The sequence below is a fragment of the Hibiscus syriacus genome, unplaced genomic scaffold, assembly GCF_006381635.1.
Source record: "Hibiscus syriacus cultivar Baekdansim isolate YM2019G1 unplaced genomic scaffold, ASM638163v2 tig00111721_pilon, whole genome shotgun sequence".
Classification (NCBI taxonomy): domain Eukaryota; kingdom Viridiplantae; phylum Streptophyta; class Magnoliopsida; order Malvales; family Malvaceae; genus Hibiscus; species Hibiscus syriacus.
In genome coordinates, this window is record NW_024063164.1 from 1,081,116 (window position 1) to 1,103,349 (window position 22,234).

At 31.9% G+C, this 22,234-nt stretch overlaps 2 protein-coding genes across 2 annotated transcripts; one reads left to right on the plus strand and one right to left on the minus strand.

Moving 5' to 3' along the window:
* The first annotated feature begins 784 nt into the window (after positions 1 to 784).
* Positions 785 to 9,204, plus strand: LOC120168851. Its single transcript, XM_039177135.1, has 5 exons — positions 785 to 843; positions 944 to 1,001; positions 8,556 to 8,686; positions 8,769 to 9,036; positions 9,130 to 9,204. Exons 1-5 carry the CDS (start codon positions 785 to 787, stop codon positions 9,202 to 9,204), a joined length of 591 nt encoding a protein of 196 aa, XP_039033066.1.
* A 3,852-nt stretch (positions 9,205 to 13,056) lies between these two features.
* On the minus strand, positions 13,057 to 14,045 carry LOC120168845 (transcription factor ILI6-like). Its single transcript, XM_039177132.1, has 2 exons — positions 13,920 to 14,045; positions 13,057 to 13,206 (listed from the first exon to the last, which is right to left on the minus strand). The coding sequence occupies exons 1-2, from the start codon at positions 14,043 to 14,045 to the stop codon at positions 13,057 to 13,059; spliced, it is 276 nt and encodes a 91-aa protein (XP_039033063.1).
* Between the last annotated feature and the right edge of the window lie 8,189 nt (positions 14,046 to 22,234).

Sequence of the window (22,234 nt, forward strand, 5' to 3'; positions counted from 1 at the left end):
GATTCGACTTGCTTATGTCCTTGGTGTGGAGTGGAATGTGAAGATGTTATGCATATTTTTGTGAGATGTGTTGCAGTGTCTGGTTTTTGGGAATCATCTTATGGTTGGTGAGGCACCCACTGAGCTCCGCCATCAAATGTGTGCAGCTTGCTGGAATTTTTATTTAGGGTTCAGTTGTCAGGGATCCAAAGGAGTTTATGGTTGATTGCGGCTAGAGCGGCGATTTGGAGTTTGTGGTTAGCAAGAAGCGATAATGTTTTTGATGGTAAAGCTGCAAATTTTGTCGATGTGCTTTTCTTCGCTAATCTGCGGGCGCTTTTCTGGATTAAGGCTTCGAATAGAGAGGACTCCTTCATTCTTGAGGAGGGGTGGGACAATCTGAGGTTGCTATCCTGGAAGGCGTCATTGCCCTCCAGGTCCCCTCCGGTGACTGGTGATTTGAAATTGAATGTAGGAGGAGCGAATTATATTGGTAAGGCAGGGTGCAGAGGTATTTTACATACTCAGGAGGGTGATTAGAGGGATGGTTTTTGGCCTTGATGGTTTAGGATTTGTCTTCGCTGGTATTCTCGCTGTACAGGTGGCTTTATAAGTTTTCTTGGAAGTGGGATGGATTAGGAAGGCTCCGTTGGTTATTGAGTCTGATTTGTTTATTGTCATTAAATGGTTAGATAATGTGTCTCTTAGACCATAGAATTGGTGGCCGAGTTTTTTTGGAGATAGACCGTTTAGCGAAGAGAATTGGGAGACACGAATTCTACTATGTTCCAGGCTAAGTAACGCAATGGCGAATGGTCTCAATTCAGACAGTATGCGTGGATCTTCCTTGTTCAAGGCTTGGCGGTATCCTTATATTTGGTGTATTCTATAGATCGTTTCCAGTGCTTTGGTCTGCATCTGTGCTGCTTGTTTAGGTCCTTTGAGTTTGTTTTGCTGGCAATAGATGCTCGAATTTATCTTTGCTGATTTGTGCAATCTATAGTGATTTAGTCCTCTGTTGGGTGTGTTAGCTTATGGTTTTGTTCTTTGTTTTAGTGGAGAACTTCTGCTTATTAGTGTTGTTTACTTCTCTGGTGTTGGTTGAAGTGTAATTGCAGATATAGATACGTTTCTAGTGTCTTTAGATCTGCGATTTTGGTGTAGTGGCTGCTGCGTGTGTGTAGACTAGTCCTGACTTGTTTTTTTTTTTTTTGGACCTTTGGATCGTATTGTATGTTATTGTTGCAAGTTTTTTTATCCAAATTGTATGTACTCTCTGTAGGCACTATATTTAGTCCGGACTTCAATTTGATTTCCTCCTTTAAAATTATTATTCTTAATTGTAGTTTTTAATTATCAGTATTAATTTATTACTAGTATTATTATATCATATATTTTGTAGACTTTTATTTATAGTTCATTGTTACAATGTGTGTGTATATATATATATATATATATATATATATATATATATATATATATATATATATATATAAAGTTCAATTTCGGTTCTATTCAATATATAATTTGGTTATCGTAATCTAATTAAATATATATATATATATATATATATATATATATATATATATATATATATATAGTAAGTTTTAAATATTAAATATGTTTTGGGTTATCCATAATTATATTAAGTATATGTTATAAAGGCATCGATTATATATATATATATATATATATATGAAAGAATCCTAATATTCATTTACATGTGCTGGTCCAAATATATTACAATCTCAATCAATAAAACCAAGGTAAATCAAGCAAAGCAATCAACAACCCAAATGACCCAATCCAGCCGACAAGCCCAAGGTAGGCCCACGAACAAAAACCCAAGCAGCAAAGGTTTTCTGATGCTAGTATCTAGCGCCGTTCAGTAGGAGCCGTTAGATCTGGACACATCCAACGGTCTAGATCAAGAGCAACTTTAGGATTTTCATTACCCTAGACAAGAGATGTTGTGCAACCACTTTTCGACTGTTGGATCTGTTTTAGATCCAACGGCCCAAATGAATCAAGGATTAATGTGTTACCATAAGATACTTCAACACTGCCGCTACCAATGAAGATTGATCGTTGATATGCCTGCGTCGATTGCACGCGCATGTTGTTCCACCTTCCCCAACGCGTCGAAAATAACATCTTCAGTAGCCACGCGCTCCAATCTGTCCCCACACTAGCTCTGTGTGCCACGTCGGTTGTACCCGAGGCCAGAGATCGAGCGAGCACCACTGCCATGTCCCCTATGCCATGACAATGGCAGAGCATCCCCATGAAAAAAGGATAACGAAGACTGTCGAGGGCCTCTCCCAACCGTTAGATCAACCACTATTAAGCCATCAACGAAAAAGGAGCCTGATGTTTTGCTTTTCTCATACATGCAACAAAAGAGTAAAAGAAACCAGAATCGAAAGACCCTTTATTAATTTATTTTATTTATTTTTGAAGGTATATCTAAGCCTAAAAAACTAATGTAAAAGGGTGCGAAACCCCCCAAAATCATTCGAGATTTGAAAGTAATACACAGATACTTCAAGGTAATTTTTAGTGTTTTTGCATGCAAAACATTCTTTTTTTAAAAAAAAAGGAAGAAAAATATAGAGAGAGGGGTTTAATTTTGTTTACCTTATCCTTTGAACACCTTATTGGTGTAGAGAGGTCATCGTAGAGGAAAAAGACACCGTCTTTAGGGGTCATTGTCGCCAGAAGTCCAAAGGTCGAGAGTCACTCGACAGTTTAGGGGGTCTTTGCTTAGTTTCCTTAAGTTTTGGTTTGTTTAGGTTTGGTCTAGCATCGATCGACCACTGGTGGTGGTGGCCGAAGAGTGAAAACAATTTATTTACTGCATGGAAGGGGTTGTTTGGTTTCGGTCGAGAGAAAATAAAGGGGCTAGGGTTCTTTGTTTGGTTTCATGGGCTTTGATTTACGATCTAGGGTAGAGAGTGAGGGCTTTAGCGGCGGTCGAAAAAGCAAGTGGTCATCGATCTACAGTGGTCGGTGGGTTTTCTTGGGCCTTAGGAGGTCGATCGAGAAGTGAGAGGGGAGAGGATTTGAGAGGAAAAAAAAGTTTTAGGTTTTACCTAAAATGACAAAAAAATATAATATATATCTAGGTTAATGGGAAAATCACGCTCGTGGCCCTCTACATTAAACACATTTTTACATTATGGTTACTGCATTCCTTTTTTATTTGTTTGATTTTTGGCCTATTATTTTCGTTATTTTTAATTTGGTCATTGACCTGCCTTTAATTTATCATAACACTCGAATTAATTCTACAACTTTGCGGTGACCCGCCACGGGGTATGATCCATATTATTTATGAATCGGGTAAAATTCTAAAACTAACCCGCTAACTATTTTATTTTTATTGTTCAAATTAATTTTACGACTTTGCGATGACCTGCCCGGAGTATGATTCACATTATTTATAGTTCGGGTAAAATATTAAAAAATAACCCCCTATCTTCTAATTTCATGCAATTTAATATTTTTGTTATTTTTATTCCAGCACTTCATTTTTCAGTATTTTAATTTTTTGCCTCTTTAATTTCCAGACTTTAATTTTGGTCCTTTGAATTCTAACATTTAACTTTCTGTAATTTTTACTTATGCATATTAATTTGCAATTTATTTTATTCTAGTCATCAATATCTCTTATGGTTTATTTATTTACAGTGCTTATGCTTTACATTATTTATATTTCAGCCTTGTTTGTTCTTTATCATATTTATGTTGTGTTTTTAATTTTGGATGTTAATCTGTAAAGTATCCATGTTAGTCCTTCATTTTTTATTGCTAATATATAACAAATATTTGATAGATATTTTAAACTCTAAGTTAGCAGGTTTATAGCATGAATAGTCCTTTGATGCTTCCATTTATGTTTGATTTAGTCCTCAATCAACGATTATTGATTTAGATATTTAATCACCGTATTTTTTTATTTGTTTAATATGGCCCTTACCTCCTTATATGCACATACCTTTATATTATATGTATTATTCAAACTTTATTTTATTATAAATCATAATATTTTTATGTACATGAGAGACAAATTTCATTGTAAATGAAATCTATGATGACATCTCCCAACTACAAGAGAATCGTGTTTCCGAGGAATTTTTGCACAAAAGTTTCGGTTTATATCCGATTTTTTTTAATTTCGTAATATTTTTCATTTCATTTTCAATATTGAGTAAAACTTAAATCAATGTCTTCTTGTGAGGGGAATCCATGGAAAAATCTTATAACTACGAAGGAAGTTCATTTCCAATAATTGTTCATACAAAAAGCATCCATTATTTGAGTGTTTTTTGAAAAAATTTTAATATAATATTATATGTATTTTTAAAAGTATCAATAAAATTAAGGAAACATCATTTTGTGAGGAGAGCCCATGAAAAAATCTCCCAACTAAAAGGGAATTGCATTTTCAAGAATTCGTAAAAAATGATGCAACTTTTTTTCTAATAATAATAATAATAATCATTTTGTGAGGAGAGCCCATTGCATTTATTACTTGTCATTATGTTTTGGTTTTAATAAATTTGAAGACAATGATGTTTTGGTTTGGGAGAATTTAAAAGTTAGTATTCTAACTCTAAAAGATGACGATCTTCGTTGATTTTCTTGAATCGAAAAGACATCCTTCTTGAACCAGTTCGAGTGAATTAACTCATTTTCTGAGTCGAAAACCATTTTAAAAAAATAACTCATTTCAAAATAAATTCGAATGAACAAAAGAATCATAATTTTAATATATGTTCGAGCTTGCAATTCTCAATATTGATATTTAGACAATGTATAATCGTTTGGGTACCATGTTTAGGCGTTGTGGGGGTGATGATCATTCCCAAAGGTCGATAGCGATTCCAAATCAAATTATTTCAAAATTGAAATTTCACCACCTTTTCTCAAATTCAGAATTTTTAAGTCTAATTGATCCTGCTCATCGCTGGGCTATTAAGGAAAACATTATGACACTCTTTTACTCCATCTAGGACTAGGGAGATTTTTAACGATGCATACAATTTGGTCCGGCTCATTTCGATATTAATAAAATTCTTTTGATGAGAAAATAATTGTCCTTATGTATGCTTATGTTTTTTTTGGCTCTGTATTTGTATTTTTTATATTCTAACCATTTTATTTACCATTTTCATTTTAATCCTAATAGCATTTTAGTTTTAACTTCTAGATATTTATATTCAAACCCATAAATTTGTAATTGTTTTGTTTTAACTTAATTATGTTCAAACCTAGATAGTTAGGTTCTATTTCTTTTATTTTGGTCACCTTTTCAAAAATACATGTCACCTTACGTTATTAATATTCGCATGTATATTATGTATGTAGGTATATTTTGTATTTTATATTTATATAGTATATGTATATTTATATTAAATAATATGTTTATAATATTATTATATGTTGTATATCATATTTTATAGGTATAAATTATGCATTAATAATGCACATATTTTTTTGGATATATTAATTTATAAATATATTTTATGTAAATATTATTTTTATATTTAATTTTTCTTTTGAACTTATATATAATTATTTATTTATTAGATTTATTATTTTTAAATATTATATTTTCAAAATTAAAAAGTAATTATTTGTTTTTAAAGGCGGGATAAGAATAAACAGAGAAAAATTATCGTCTTAGACGTTAGGCAATATAAATTCTTTTGATTTATTTAGGTCCGTAACGAACCGAACGCACACGAACTGCCTATAAACGAACCAAACGCACACGAACGGAAGTATGTTCATGTTCGTTCATTTAATAAATAAAAGAACATAAATGAACATAAACAAACAAAATTTTTTTTGTTCATGTTCGTTTATTAAGGAATATAGCTTGTTCATGTTCGTTCATTTAAATAATAAACGAACATAAATTAACACGAACGAACGAACATAAACGAACATAAACGAACAACACAAACACAAAAAAAAATTAATCAAATACAACAAACGAATGTAAAAAAAAGTAAACAACAAGAATAACAACTTAAAATTCATTAATATAACCTGCAACTTTAGAGTTAATTTGTTCAAATACGAAAAAAACATACATAAATCATAAATAAGCTATATGAACAAAATAAAGCCTTAAAGTTAATTTGTTCAACAAAACATTCTTCTTGAAATCCAAACAACTTCAATAATCTTCGTAACATATTCAACTTGCCCTCTGTTCGAACATAAGTGAACGAACATAAATGAATATAAATGAACGAACATATAATCGAACGTTCACGAATGTAAATGAACGAACGAGCTCTTTGTTCATGTTCGTTCATTTAATTAAACGAACGCAAAATCTTGTTCATGTTCGTTCATTTAATAAATAAACGAACTTCCGCCGCACGGTTCATGAACGGTTCGCTGAACGTTCAGTTAATTTACAGGCCTAGATTTATTCTTGTTTCAAATAAAAATATTAAGCCTTATTTTCTTTTTAAATGGGTATGTAAGGATTTGTCTTCGATGTTAGACAAATCAAAATCTTTCAAATTTATTTTATTTTCACTAAAAATAATAATTATTTAATATTTATTTTCTCATTTTATTTTCAAATTAAATTCAGATGTTCGAAAAGAGTTCTTTTTGCCCTAGATGTTGATCAAGTTGGAATCTTTTCAAATTAATCTTAGTGTTAAATTTCTTTCAACCTTATTTTTTTCATGATTGTATAGGATTTGTAGCCTTAGAGAACTTAGTACACATTTTTAGAATTAGAGAATATTAAGACTTAGAATTTTAGAATGGTTAGTGAATCATTTTTAATTCGCTTAAATTTTCATAATTAGATCCTAGTGTACGGTAAATGTTTTTTTAACATTACTTAAAATAAGTATAGTCTTAGTTAAGTGGACTCTTGATATCATTTTAGACGTCGGAGGGTGTTGAGGTTCTTTAGTGAAAGAGTCTACCTTTGATTTTCCAACGATGCATCACGAACTCGTCGGACTTCGTGAAATATTCCTAATTTCTCTTAGACGTTATAAAATTAGGGGTATTTCGAAAGGTTGTAAGTTTTGATTTTTTAAGCATAATTCACAAAAATTGAGGTGTCTTCTTGAGTGAGGTCAAATTATCGATATTCTACTAGACATCGGGGAATGCTTAAATTATCCAGTATAGACTTCGCTTTTGAAATTCTAAAACAGATTAGTATGTGGAGTTTTTTAAATACTCGAATTTGATTTCGGTTCTTTTAACCATTAGAGAATCTGAGATTATCTTTGAGAATTTAAAATATCTTTTTTAATATGAAAACACATTAACTGCATTCATAAATTTAAACAAAAATATTTGTGAACAAGTAAGCGTTATTTTTACAGGCATTATAATGATGTTAACCCTTTCTCACATGTAAATAAAAAGTCCACAAAAAGTAGTATAATTTGTATACCTTTATAATAATTATTGCTTGTACTTTGGGTCATTTTAGTTGCATATTACATTTTCTTGCATATGTTCGATAATTTCTGTTTTGTATGCCTTACCCTATGTTTATGCTTCTTTTCGGAAGAAAATGCTGTTGATACGTTTTCTTCATTTGCAGGATAATTTTCAGAGCAAGGAGGGAGAGTTCCATAGAACAGAATTACCATCTAGGAAAATTTTCGTGACAACAGAAGGATAATCTTGCCATGCAAATTGCTGCGGACGAATAGAGAGGACGAAATTACAACCTGCCAGCTGTAAAATCTAGCCAGCCATAATTTATTTGACCTGCAAATCTCCTCAACTTTTTTGAGATTTAAAGGAGAAGATAAGAGAATTAAAATTTAATGATTTTAATTAAAGGAGGAGACAAATGAATTTGATAATTTAAATTATTTCTTTTTTAAAAAGGAGATAAGGAAATATATGAATTTCTTTTTAATTATCTCCTTTTTAAATTAAAGATACAGAAGATAAGAAGATATTTAATTATGAAATTATCTCTTAAAGAAATTAAAGGGAATATAACTCTTACTCCATTTTTATCTTTTTCCCATCGTGAATTGAAGCCGCCGCGTGAACAAGCTTAGGTGCTTGTTGAAGATCTGGCAGAAGACATTGGTGGAAACATCATTTATTTCTTTCGATTTTATATTCTCTCTCTTTTGATTTTACTTTTGACGATCTATTGTGTTTGTTCGAACGAATTCAACCTAATCATGAACTGAATTATTTGGCGAGGGTTTTGGAATTTTTATGATTTGTTAAACGGTTGTTATTTTTATGATTGATTATTTAATTGGTTTAATTATATAAAATGTGTCCAATTTATGTCTATTTTTTTAATTTAGTGTCTAACGTTTATTTCGTTATAGTTTGGTGTCTAATGTTTCATTCTATTACTCAAAATGGGTCAAGTTATGACGGATCTGTTAAATTTAACTATTAACATATTAAAAATGTCACTTCCATATTTTATTATTATTAAACAATAATTTTTGAAAATAAAAAATCAATTAAAATGAAAAATTAAACCTTTTCCCCTCCTCCTCTTCACTCTCTTCCTATTTCTTCCGGATAATCTGAAAATTTACAAGGAACCCGATAACTTCCTGTCAATCCAATTCCTTCAAAGGGTCCTTTCCCTTATACTTGTTGAAAAACTTCGTCTCCTCGTTGGTGATAAGTTGCTTGATGAATTCATGGATGAAAGTTCCAAACTCTTCTAGTTTCAACATAATTTCATCTCTTGATCATAGACATCTTAATCTCCGGCTTTCCATACAAGTAACTAGTTGAAATTCTCAAAGCTTATTCCCCTTTTTGTTTATAATTTCACTGAAGTTCATGGTCTGGAAACAAGTGATCAGGGCGATTTCGAGGTGTAGGAGAGAAGCTATGGGACTGGAGGAAGAAAACATGGCGTTCATGGAAACGAGAATCAAACCACTTTCGTTGAAGTTGGAGGAGAAAGTTTCGATGGAATTGAAGATGAATGGGTTTAATGGTTTTAGAGGAGTTCTATACGCAATGAGGAATGTGAGCTTATTGCTTATGATGATGATGCCCTACGGAGTGGTCCGTTGTTGGCAATAGTCGAGCTTTTTAAGGGGGAGTGAAGGGCGTTTGTTTTTCGGATCGAGTTTGATGATATCGATGGCGATGTTGTAGGAGAGGGTGGTGGAGGAGATAAACGAGATGAAGGGGAAAGGTGATGAAGGGGAAAGATGGCAACGGAGGAGGTGAGAAGGGAGCTGGAGAGGAGAATTAGTGGTGGAGAAGTGGTAGTGGAGTGGTAAACAGGGGTGGGGTTGAGAGAGAAAGTTGAGAACTTGAAAGGGTGTTTTGGGTTAACGGTTTAGGGTTCAAAAATCATTTTAATTAATTTCTTGTTTTCAGAAATCATTTTTAAATATTAAAAAATATGTCATGTGGTATTTTTAATAGGTTAACGGCCAAACTTAACAGACCATCACAGTTTGACTCATTTTGAGTAACGAAATGAAACATTCGACACTAAACTGAAAAAATGGACATAGATTAGACACCTTTTGTATACTTAAACCTATTTAATTTGAATGTTTATTGAACAATTGCTTCTTGAATTGTTGTTAAGTTATTTAGGAATAAATGTTCAACTTATTTATTTACCTAAGAATCGAAAGACTTAAGTTCACGAAATTAAATTGTTGAATATAAGTTTCGTTACACGAAAGTTGATGAAGGCTAACCTATCTTAGGAATAAGAGGATTTCAAGCTACTAAAAGGAGTTGACACAAAGAGGACAATTAATCCAAGATTAACTCAGACATGTATTATCGTGGCATCTCGTGACAATAATTGTCGTCAAACTTGTCTCTAGACATAGTGGGAAAGCACAGATGACCACTTTGTCTAGCATTTAGTTAAAGCAACTTACCATGACAACCAACTCATCAACAACATCATAAAACCTTATTACTCTGCCTCCGTACCTAAATCTCTTGCACTTGCCTTGACAACTTCATTGTTGTGGCAATCATTTATCTACTTACTTTTACTTCGCATATATTTACTTGGATCCGATCTCATCACATTTATTTTTAAAAAGACGTACTATTTTTTATTTACCGGAAAAAATGGTACGTACACGTACCATATAGTCGACCCATATATTTGAGTTTGTCTAACTTACATTTACTATGAGTTATTAAGTAACTTTTATCTAGATTATGATATTTACAAGTTCTCAACATGATAATAATGTACCAATTACCATGTGCATTCATGACATGTTATGGATCTTGTAATTGATGTGATTTGATAAGTGAAGCAAACTTGATAATAACACGAACTGTGAAGGACAATAATATATGTATAGGGCAGAGAAGAATAACTTAGCATTTTAAAAGGATTTAAAACCTTCAAGCGATGAATCTACAAGTGAGTAAAAGATGAAGTTTGTGTTGTTGTGTTGTGGATGCAGTATACAGTGCAATTGCTCCAGCCTTTATCATTGCCACTGTATAAAATGTTGGGTTGGCTTTGGTTACGTCCTTGGGGTGTTGTAAGGGATATGTGTTTTAAGATCATCTTGATCAAAGTTCGGTCAACTCTCGAATCGAATGAATTAGACTTGAATTTTTAACCTACCAAAACCAGTTACTTGATACTCGACTTGAAAAGTTCATAACCAACTCCAAATAATAATATATTAAGATTTTAGAGTTTTTAAATTAAATTATTAATAATATTAACATTTATATGTTGTTCTTTTTAAAATATATATAAACATATATAATATAAGGCTTTCATGTATTTAAGGTTTATGTTTGAGCTCGAGTTTAAACTTCAATCGAGCTAAGTCTGAGAATATTTCGAGTTCAAATTTTTCGAGCTTGAATCAAGCTTTAGTTTTTTATTTTGATTCGAACTCGAAAACTTTAAACTCAAGAGTTTTCGAATCGAGTCGAGCTTTAATTTTTTATCTTGAGTTTGAGTCAAACTGACAATTTTAAACTTTTAAAATTTTCAATTGAGTTAAAACTCAATTTTACAATTTTTGAGTTGAGACTAGGTCAATAATACTTAAATTTAACTTTACACATTTACGGTCCTAATTCTTTTAACCATTACTATCTTTCGATACTGGTATTTAAATCATATAATAAATTAGTTAGTGGAGGACAAACACAGAGTCAAAGCTACTTATCCCCATGCAGCTTTTGTGCTTAATTTGAGTGCGTAAGGCAGGGGCTACCCATATGTTCATGATACATACATGCATACCATAACGCCCGGAAAATATTGCACCATACTCCCAACAGTTAAAATGATATAAAAAAATCTTACTTTTAAAAGGATTTGTCAAATTCTTCACATAAGCTTTATATATATAGATTAAAATCTACTTACACTGTAAAACTTTTAATTTTATACTTTTTATGATTATTCAATAAGTAAAAACAAACAGTTAAGATGATCTCTTTATTCTTATTTTTTTTGTGAAATTCTTTTCATTTTATACTATTAATATCAATTATTGCTTTGTCGATTTTTCTAATTATTAAATGTTATAAAATGGTCCTATGATTATAGGGTGTTGCTTTTTTGAGTCTCTTGACTATTAAAAGTTATAAAACGGTCACCCGACTATTAATACTATCAATATGTTCCAAACTCATCATTTTCCATTAAAAATTGATGGTCATTTGAGCTATTAACATGCTAACTGGGATATGATATTCTTTTGAGATTCTGTGATCATGTTTTATCATATCCCAGTTAATAGGTTAATGTCCAACTCAAACCGCACTCAATTTTTTAACGAAAAAATGATGAGTTTGGAATATATGAATAGTTGGGTGATCATTTTGTAACTTTTAATAGTAATGGACTCAACAAAACAATGTCCTATAATCAAGAGACTATGTTGTTTCTTTTAATAGTATGAGAACTTAACAAAGCATCACCCTATGGTTTAGTGATCATTTGTGTACTTTACCCTTAAGTTAATACTAAAGGTTCGGTGTCAAATAAAATATTCATCAAGTGGACTCAATGATTAAAGGGAGTGTTGTTCTCTCTATATGTCTTGGGTTTGAGTAGTTGCACATGTAAAATATATATATATTATCATGAGCATATATTATCTATAATCATCCCGACTATTAAAGAAAAGGTCAAGGAGAGGTGATGCAATTGCTAAATTTTTATATTGGAAAGTTTATTTATATTATTTGATTCTTTTCTTATAGGATTCCTCTAGCACTTACTATATCTATCTCACTCTTTGTTTTATTATTTAAAGTTGTAACTAATCCTTGTTTTTCATGAGGGAGTACAAAGATTAGTTAGGTGTGAACTTTCTAAGTAATATTAGAAATGCAGAGGATATAGAATTATAAAATTTAGAGGTGAAAAATTAAATTATTAATACAAAGTATAAAGAAAATATCTAAATTATAAAGGATTTCAAGAGATATGACTGCATTACAAGATCTCTTCGATTTATCCCTGATCTTAATCCGTTGATTAATTATGAATCATTTACTATATGCTTTTGTCTACTATTTTGGCTTTACACAGTGTAGTTGATCCTTATTAATGTATTTTTTTAATAATCTAGAGTGATTACAATATGGTATATGTTCTAAAGAATTTCAATTATTTGACAACATAAGTTCAAACATCCTTACAATTTATGGTGTTCAAACTTGAAACCCCTAAAGATGATAACTATCCCTTTAATTACTAAGGTAACTTGATTCGTGCTATGATGAATATATTTTTAAGGTCAAGAAAATACCAACTTGATCTAAACAGTTCATTATAAATATATAAATAATATGCTTTGGTTATGTACTAAAAGTAGTTTAATATCTTGAAATTGGAGACTTGATCGCATTTTCACGTTGAGAGAGGCTTGATGAGTGGATCAAGATCACTGATCACTTATTATAATAATAATAAATATATTATTTAATTCCATGATTTTCTAGGCATTGAACTTCAACTAGGTTCTTAGCTAGCTAGTTAACAAAGCTCTAGAGCAAATATAGAAAAATAAAGGGATAAGACAAACTAAAACAGACCTATTAACCCTAAGTTTAACAGATCTATTGCATAAGCAAACTTCGGATGATGGCAGCTTGGGCACTGTCGGTCGTTGCTAGTAACTCCGATAATCTCTCACTCAGATCATCCACTTCTTTGTGCAAGCTTCTTATGTAGTTGCAAGTTTCTTGCAACACTTTCGCTGCCGATACCTGTCAACAATAATTACATCTGATTAATCCATAACTACAAAGTCTGAAAACCCTTTTCGTCTCTTCATCATTTTTGTTATGATTATCAGAACGATTAACAACAAACGAATACAGTCGAACAAAAAAACATAGAACGTTATGATTACGTAAAAATCCAGAAGAGAAAAACAACGAGTAAAGTAAAAGAAAATTTCACTACATCACAGAACCCTATTCCTTATTTTCTATTTACAATGCATAGGAGAAGAAAATTCCACTCGCACTGCAGGTCTGACACTAGTATCAATTTTTTTTATTGTAACTTCATGGTCTGATCTAAGCAGAAATTGACTCATAACTCTAATAATCCTAATAATTTTTGGTATAAAGGAAATTCTAAACTAAAAAATTGAGTCATAACTCTAATATCAAGATTTATGTGAAAAACCTACAAGGGAAAAATCATGGATAGAGTAAAAGAAAATTTCACTATGTCAAAAAATTACCAAAATTTGTTACATTACAAAACGAAAAACCACGACCATAGGGGAAGACCGGCATATCTCACATTATTACTATTGTTTTGATTATAACTTCATGGTCTGATCTAAGAAAAAATTGACTCATAACTCTAATGATCTTAATAATTTTTTGGTATAAAGGAAGCCCTAAACTAAGGGTTTAAGGACAAGAAAAAGTACAGATCCGAACTCAAAAACTATTTAAGCAAATACCTTATCAGAGTTTCTGCTTCGAAGCTCAGGAAGAAGTTGGTGCAATTTGGAAACAAGATCGTAAATCTGATCATCAGTTATTCTTGAACTACTCGATTGCCGTGATCTGGACCTTCTGCTAGACATGTTGGTATATTACAAAGCTGGTGCAAATGCAAAGTAAGAGAGATATAAAAAAGTGCTGAGGAGCAGTAAAGGAGACAAGTTATGGAAGAAGATGAGAAAGGTGAGACAATTTGCATGTGACAAAGTAGATAGCTAAACCCAAGTATTTAAATAGGGCTTTCGAGAAAGAAATCGAAAGGGAAAAAAAATCTAAATCTCTTTGGATTCGCCTTAATTACTGTCTTTGTTTGGATCTATTTCCCAATTTGCTTCAACTCTTCAACTTATAATCAGTGGTTTGTCAGTGCCTCAGAGTCCACACGCAATATCATGTAATTTTATTATAATATTTTTCATTAGAAGTAGGGTAGCGTGAGGGTTACCAAGTCCGTCCCAAAAGATGTATAATTCCTATGTTACCTTTTAAAGTGAGGTTATTAAAATATTTTCTAATAAGGATTAATTTGTCAAATTAAAATTATGAGCGATTCATGAAGTCCTTTTACCAAAATTTATGTTGAATAATTGGGTAAAGAAAACAGAAAGAACACAAGAATTTTAATGAGATTCAACAACGTGCTTACGTCCTCGGTGCCTTAGACGGCGCTAGAATTTTTATTCAATTCAATGTCTCATAGGTTTAGGTTACATCTCCTTTTATTATAAATAAACCCTAATATAAATTTACAAAAATAACCCTGTACCATACTGCGGGGCTTCCGCACCCCCAACCCACGTAATCGTAACCCCCTCTACGAGACTTTCCTTTACCGATATATTTATGAGCCATACCTAACAAATCTCTACCTTGGCGAATATCCTGCCCCTTAGGAAACATTCAATGTGGGTTGGGTTACCTTACTTCTTTAACAACTCGAAACATTCAACAAGTCCAAGCAATGCATGCACTTGTCTATCGTAACTGGCTTGGTGAACATATCAGTGGCATTCTCATCATTATGTTCATTCTAAAACAAAATCTCTCCAGATACAACCAACTCTCTGATCCTGTGAAACCTTACATCAATATGCTTGGTTCTAGCATGATATACATGATTCTTAGCCAAGTGAATAGTACTTTGATTATCACAAATCAACTGAACTCCACCTTGCTGAACACCCAACTCCTTCACTAAACTAGTAAGCCATAAAGCTTCTTTTGCAGCTTTAGCCGTTGCCATGTATTCAACTTCATTTGTAGATAATGCCACAACAGATTGAATAGTAGACTTCCAAAAAATAGGCCCTCCACCAAGAGTAAAGACATACCCTATCGTAGATCTTCTATTATCCAAGTCACCCACATAGTCTGAATCCACATATCCTACAACCAAAGGATTATCCCGCTGACTACCAAAAATAATTCCATGTCCCACAGAACCCTTTAAGTACCTAAATATCCACTTTACTGCTTCCCAATGTTGCTTACTAGGTTTGGACATGTACTTACAAACTTGACTAACTGTATGAGCTAAATCAGGACGAGTACATACCATTGCATACCTTAAGCATCCAACAACATTAGAATATGGAACCTTTGCCATATCTTCAGCTTCCTTATATGTCTTAGGGCATTGTTCTTATGAGAACTTAAAGTGATTCGCCAATGGAGTGCTCACTGGTTTTGTGCTGCTCATTGCAAACCTTTCTAGAATTTTCTCAATATAACCCCGTTGAGATAGCCACAGTTTCCTTAAGTCTCTGTCCCTGCAAATTTCCATTCCAAGAATTTGTTTTGCAGCACCTAAATCTTTCATATCAAATTCCTGACTCAATAAAGTTTTCAAAACGATAACATCATTCATGTTCTTTGCAGCAATTAACATATCATCAACATACAGTAACATAAAAATAAAAGAATCATCATCAAGGCTCTTAACATAGACACAACAATCATACTCACATCGCTTGTAGCCAATCTTGATCATATAGGAGTTAAACCGTTTGTACCATTGTCTCGTAGACTGTTTCAACCCGTACAAAGATTTCTTCAATCTATAAACTAAATGCTCATTTCCAGGTTGAGTGAAACCTTCAGGCTACTGCATGTAGATCTACTCCTCTAAATCACCATGCAAAAAAGAAGTTTTAACATCCATATGCTCTAAATGCAAATCCAAACTAGCCACCAATGCAAGTACTGCTCGGATTGAAGTGTTCCTGACCACAGGAGAAAAAATTTCATCATAATCAACTCCTTTCTGTTGTGAAAAACTTTTTGCTACCAAACGAGCCTTGAACTTCTCCCCCTCTTTTTCTGTTACTACTAGTTTCTTCTTATACACCCATTTGTAACCAATAGGCTTCTTACCCTCAGGAAGACGAACTAACTCCTATGTACGATTTTGATTCAAAGACTCAATCTCCTCAATGATGGCAGCCATCCACTTGTCGTTTTCTTGACAAGTAACAACATCATGAAAAGTAATCGAATCATCACTGCTAACAGTAAGTGAAAAAAGAGACAAAGTCTTCAAAACCCAATCTGTTCGGAGGCTTTATATTCGTCTGTCTCACCCTGTCTCTGGCGAGACTGCAATCCTACAAATCAACCATAGCGAAACCACCAGAAGTCGGTTGAGAAGTTTCTGTTTTCTCAACTGGAAACTGCTCGAAATCCACCACTATCGTGTCTTTCTTTTGCTGCAACATGGGTTGTTCATCAAAAACAACATCTCTACTGATCATAATTTTCTTCGTAACTGGATCCCCGAACTTAAATCCTTTGACACCTTTCTTGTAACCCAGAAAAATGCACTCATTCGATTTTGCATCAAGTTTGGATCTCTCATCAGCAGGTACATGCACATAAGCAGGACAACTAAAAATTTGTAAGTGATCAAAAGTAACATCATGACCAGTCCATACCTCTTCTGCAACTTTCCCAGCCAATGATGCCCTTGGCGATCTATTGATAAGATAACACACCATGTTAACAGCCTCAACCCATAAGTGTTTGGGAAGCCCCGCATTCAACCGCAAATATCTGGCTCTTTCATTGAACGACCTGTTCATTCGTTCCGCAACACCATTCTGTTATGGTGTCTTGCGCACTTTAAAATGCCTCTTAATCCCATGCTCCTTACAAAAGTTTAGAAACTGTGAATCTATTTACTCCGTACCATTGTCAGACCGCAAACACTTGATTGTTCATCCTGTTTGGTTTTCTACCTCAGCTTTCCACATCTTGAACTTCTACAAAACGTCAGACTTCTGTTTCAAAAAATACACCTAAACTTTCCATGAAAAAATCATCAATAAAAGTAACATAATGCCTAGATCCACCCAAAGACGATGTCGTGGAAGGCCCCCATACATCAGAATGCACATAATCAAGATTCCCTTCAGTTATGTGCTTCCCAATCTTGAAACGAACTTTAGTCTGTTTACCAAGAACACAATACTTACAAAAATCGAGCTTACAAATTTTAACGCCATGTAACAGATTTCTTTTATGTAATTCAGTCATACCACGTTCACTAAGATGAGCAAGATGCATATGCCACAGTTTGGTAGTATCATCACAGGACTCAACAGAATGAACTCCACCTACAACGGTACTCCCTAACAATCTATAAATATTTCTTGTAGTCATCTTTTCTTTTATCACAGTCAAAGCTCCTTTAACAATCCGAATGGTTTTCCTATCCTCATCAGCCTTAGGGATAAAACCATTCTTGTGCAAAGTGCCCAAAGAAATCAAATTCTTCTTCAAATATGGGATATGCCGAACACCACACAACGTCCGAACAGAACCATCATACATTTTAATTCTGACATCACCAATATCAACAAAATTGCAACATCGATCATCACCCAAATAGATAATACCAGAATTAACCAACCTGTATGTCGAAAACCATTACCTATTTGGCATAATACGATAAGAACATCCAGAATCAAGAATCCAAGCATCCGTCAATTGAGTCATTGAAATAGAGAGCATATTACCCTCACTACAATCAGAATTATCATCCTCGACCACATTCAGAGACTTAGATGAGTCATCATGCTTCTAATTGGTCTGCTTTTTCAACTTCGGACAGTTTCACTTCATATATCCTGCCTCCTTACACTTGTAAGAGTGATTTGTCTTCTTATCCCTAGATTTGGATCTGAAATTCTGCTTCCCAGACCCTGTCTTCTCTGGCTTCCATCCACGGTCTCGATTACCCTTGACATATAAACTATCAGCTTGAGAGCTTTCCCCTACATTCTGCTTCCGCTGGTTGTGAGCCAACAAGGCTGTAGTAATCTCCTTAACTTTGATAGTCTCTTTCCCATATGTAAGAGTAGTAACCATGTGTTTGTAAGAGGGAGGCAACGAACACAACAGAATCATCACTTTGTCTTCATCCTCAATTTTCACATCAAGCCGAGCCAAATCAGAAACGATTTGATTGAAGACATTCACGTGTTGCGCCAAATCATGATCATCCTACATCTTCAGCCCATACAATCGCTACTTTAGATAAAGTTTAGTCCTTAAGGATTTGGACATAAACTGACTTTCCAACTTCTTCCAAATTTCATCTGGAGACTACAGATACATGATGTGATACATGACCTTGTCCGCCAAACATAATCGTATGGTTCATGTTCGCTCGCTGCTGCAATTCTTCCCAATCTTCCTCCTCCATCAACACCGACTTTGTAGGTTACAAAGCCTTCAGGATCCCTTGCTACGCCAACAGATCCTTCACCCTTGTTTTCCACAATCCAAAGTTACCCTAACCATCGAATTTCGCAACTTTGAATTTGGCTCCTGACAACTAATACCAATTGTTGAATAATCGGGTAAAGAAAACAGAAAGAACACAAGAATTTTAACGAGGTTCAGCAATGTGCTTACGTCCTCGGTGTCTTAGACGACGCTAGAATTTTTATTCAATTCAATGTCTTATAGGTTTAGGTTACATCTAGGTTACATCTCCTTTTATAATAAATAAACCCTAGTACAAATTTACAAAAATAACCCTATACCATACCGTGGGGCCGCATCCCTCGCACCCCAAACCCACATAATCGTAACCCCCTCTACGAGACTTTCCTTTACCAGTATATTTATGAGACATACCTAACAATTTATTATGAAAAACGATAAAAGATATTGTCAAAAATCTTCGTTTGCAACTTTCTCAGTCACTTTTCCAAGAATTAAATGAAAAGTTTGTTTTTCCTTCGAATGAAAATGTCATTAGGACAAAAAGGTTGTACATGGACGGGTCTGAATGACATTCATGTGTGAGTCCTACAAATTGTGAGGCTGTTGTCGTGTCGCATGTCACACTTTGTATATGAGCGAGTCTTATTTTGTAACTCAAATTTTATTTGGATTTTTTTCATTCTAGTTTATAAATTTGAGTTGAGTCAATTTGTTCAAGTTTATATTTTAAATTTAATTGTTATTATTTATAATAGTATGGTACTATTCTACTCAAACCTAAAAAATCAATCCACTAATTACTAAAAATTTTGAGTTATTCGATTTCTATTTTATAACTTGATTCAAATTCAAAAAAAATTCAAATAAAGTTTAATTTATAAAGTTACAAGTTAAGTTTTTTTTTAAATTTAATCAAGACGAAAAGATCGATTTTTCGATTCAAGTTTTACTTGCCCTTGATTACAATTATTAAAACTCACTACTACTGGCTACTGAAACACAGTGATTTTCTGAAATTTTCGTATATACTATAGAAAATATTATTTAAATTTAAATTATTTAAGAAAAATAAATTATTTTTGAATAGTTTGATGCGATTATAATATAGTATTTGTTCACAATTTTTTTTTTAATTATTAACAATGCATGCACACCCCATAAACGCATCTATTCGAATCTAAGACCTAAAGAAAATAAAAATTCCCTTTAATAATTGGGACTATTAAATAAATTAAAAAACATATAATTTTTAATCATTGAAACTGTTACTTAAATTTAGTATATGTTTTAGTCGCATATCCACACCAAGGAAAATATGCCTCGTGTGTGGTATTATTGACATATTGAAAAAATATCTTTTAAATTTGAAGTTTAAATCTAGAAGACTTTTATCTTATATATTATTTTAAATATATATTTACTTATATAAAAATAAAATTAATACATCATTTTATAATTTAATAAAAGATAATAATCAAATTCAAAATGTTTTCTAAATTAGAAATAAAAAGTATATAGTCAAGCTAATCACTTAGTAGGCATCTATGTAATTTAATATTTGTTATTTTTATGTTGTCAAAACAGATGCAATGAATGGATAAAAAAGGGTATCACATTGGTTTTATTACTTGCTGATAATATCGTATTATATAAATAGAGCATGGATCCCAAGAAGGAACTTGAGATTCGACCTATAAGGTTTGTGAACACTCTTCGACTTGATTTATATTATTGAAGTGATAATAAATTTATATAAGATCTTATGAAAAAAATTATTATTATATTAATTTACTGAAATTATTAATTTAAATCTTAGGTTTAAGTTAGGACCAATAAAAAATATTATTTTAAAAAAGTTAATAATTTATCTAATATTAATTTATAGAAATTCTATTGTATTACTCGAAAATGAAGTCTAAAAATATTGTTACAATGTTATGATTAATGTTTTTTTTATTAATATACAATAATTACAAGTAATATTTGTTTAGAATTTTTGTAATCATTTATAACACATACACATTCTGCAGATGCAGTTGCAGTTGCTTGAACTTAAGACTTTTAGAAAAAACAACACTCCCCTTAAATATTCGGATCACTTGATGAGTTCGTTACGATTAATAATTTTTTGAATAATCTGGGACGATTACAATGTAGTATCTGTCAAAATCTTTCTTAACCATTAACAACGTACACACATCCTACAAACACAACAATTAAACTCGGGTAATAACTTATTACTAGATAATAAATTATTATCAATGGTAGTAGTTTTTGGTTAAAATGATAGGAATGCCATTACCTCCAAAATTTTAGGCATTATACAATTCTTGCCACTTTGGACAATAATACTCCAAAATGATAAATTCTTTTTATATGGATCATTATCAATTCTATTTTTGTGCTTTACTTAAAATTATAAACACAATAATAATACAAAAAGTTTTATTTAATAAAATATTAATAAATTTGAGTAGTTAAAATTATTTTATATTTTTTATATTTAATATATTAATCATTTACAATTTTATGAGGTGAATAATTATATTATTATAAAATATGTAATTAATTAAAATAATATGTAACTTTAAGTTATTAAAAAAATAGATCTTATACATTGAAAAATAATATCTTTGTCCACTCAAGATCATAATATTTTTTCATATTATATTATATTATATTTTATATGAGTAAATATGATACTTATGAAATTATTTAAAAGCATAATTTTGATATACTAATTATATTAATTATATGCTAAATGTATTTTTCTCAAAAGTTAGATAAAGTAACAACTAACATATTTCTATGAATTTTCATTCAAATATTTATAATTTAATATTAAAATCTGTGATAGGATCTTGTTACACAGTCTTTCTATTTTACACAGATTTAAGACCGTTGGATGAGTGAAAATAGATAGTTGAGATTAACAGTAGGAAATGAGAAAATATTCACGAGAAAAAACAAGAAGTCAGTCTCAGCTATCTATTTTCACTCATTTAACGATCCTAAATATGTGTAAAACTAAAGAGTTTTATATTGTGTAAGTGGATCCTAACCCTTAAATTCAACTTGTTAAAAAAACATATTTCACATGGATCATTTGATAAAATATGCATCCAAATAATATTATATCCATCTAACTAAATATTGTAATATTACAATCATATTAAACAAAGCAAACAAAATAATATAACATTCCAAGAATATAATATATTCTAATAATCTTATTCCAATTAGCAATCTAACATTATGTAAATCAAATGTCCGTGAGGTCATTTAATAAGGTTAATCTTTTAAAACTTGGTAATAATATTTTGAATAAAAAGAAGCAAAATGTGATAAAATTAAGAGTAACGAAGTTGACTGGTCAAGTCTACGAGCAACACAAACACACGATGTTATTTGCAGCACACCACACGTGTCGTCTTGGAAAACCCACGACTCGAAACCCTATCCTGGAGTTACACCGACCCAATTCCGGGGCTTTTGGCTTTATTTTATGTAAGGGATTTTATAAGTTTATCCTATTCAAGATTTT

Bases quoted from the DNA above. Each gene is read 5' to 3' on its own strand.
- LOC120168851 (XM_039177135.1), top strand. From the start codon at position 785: ATGGCGAATGGTCTCAATTCAGACAGTATGCGTGGATCTTCCTTGTTC. The intron at 1,002-8,555 runs GTGTGTTAGCTT...AAAATTTACAAG, and splicing joins GTGATTTAGTCCTCTGTTGG to GAACCCGATAACTTCCTGTC. The intron at 9,037-9,129 runs GTCCGTTGTTGG...GCGATGTTGTAG, and splicing joins TGATGATGCCCTACGGAGTG to GAGAGGGTGGTGGAGGAGAT.
- LOC120168845 (XM_039177132.1), bottom strand. From the start codon at position 14,045: ATGTCTAGCAGAAGGTCCAGATCACGGCAATCGAGTAGTTCAAGAATA. The intron at 13,207-13,919 runs GTATTTGCTTAA...TATTGTTGACAG, and splicing joins GAAGCAGAAACTCTGATAAG to GTATCGGCAGCGAAAGTGTT.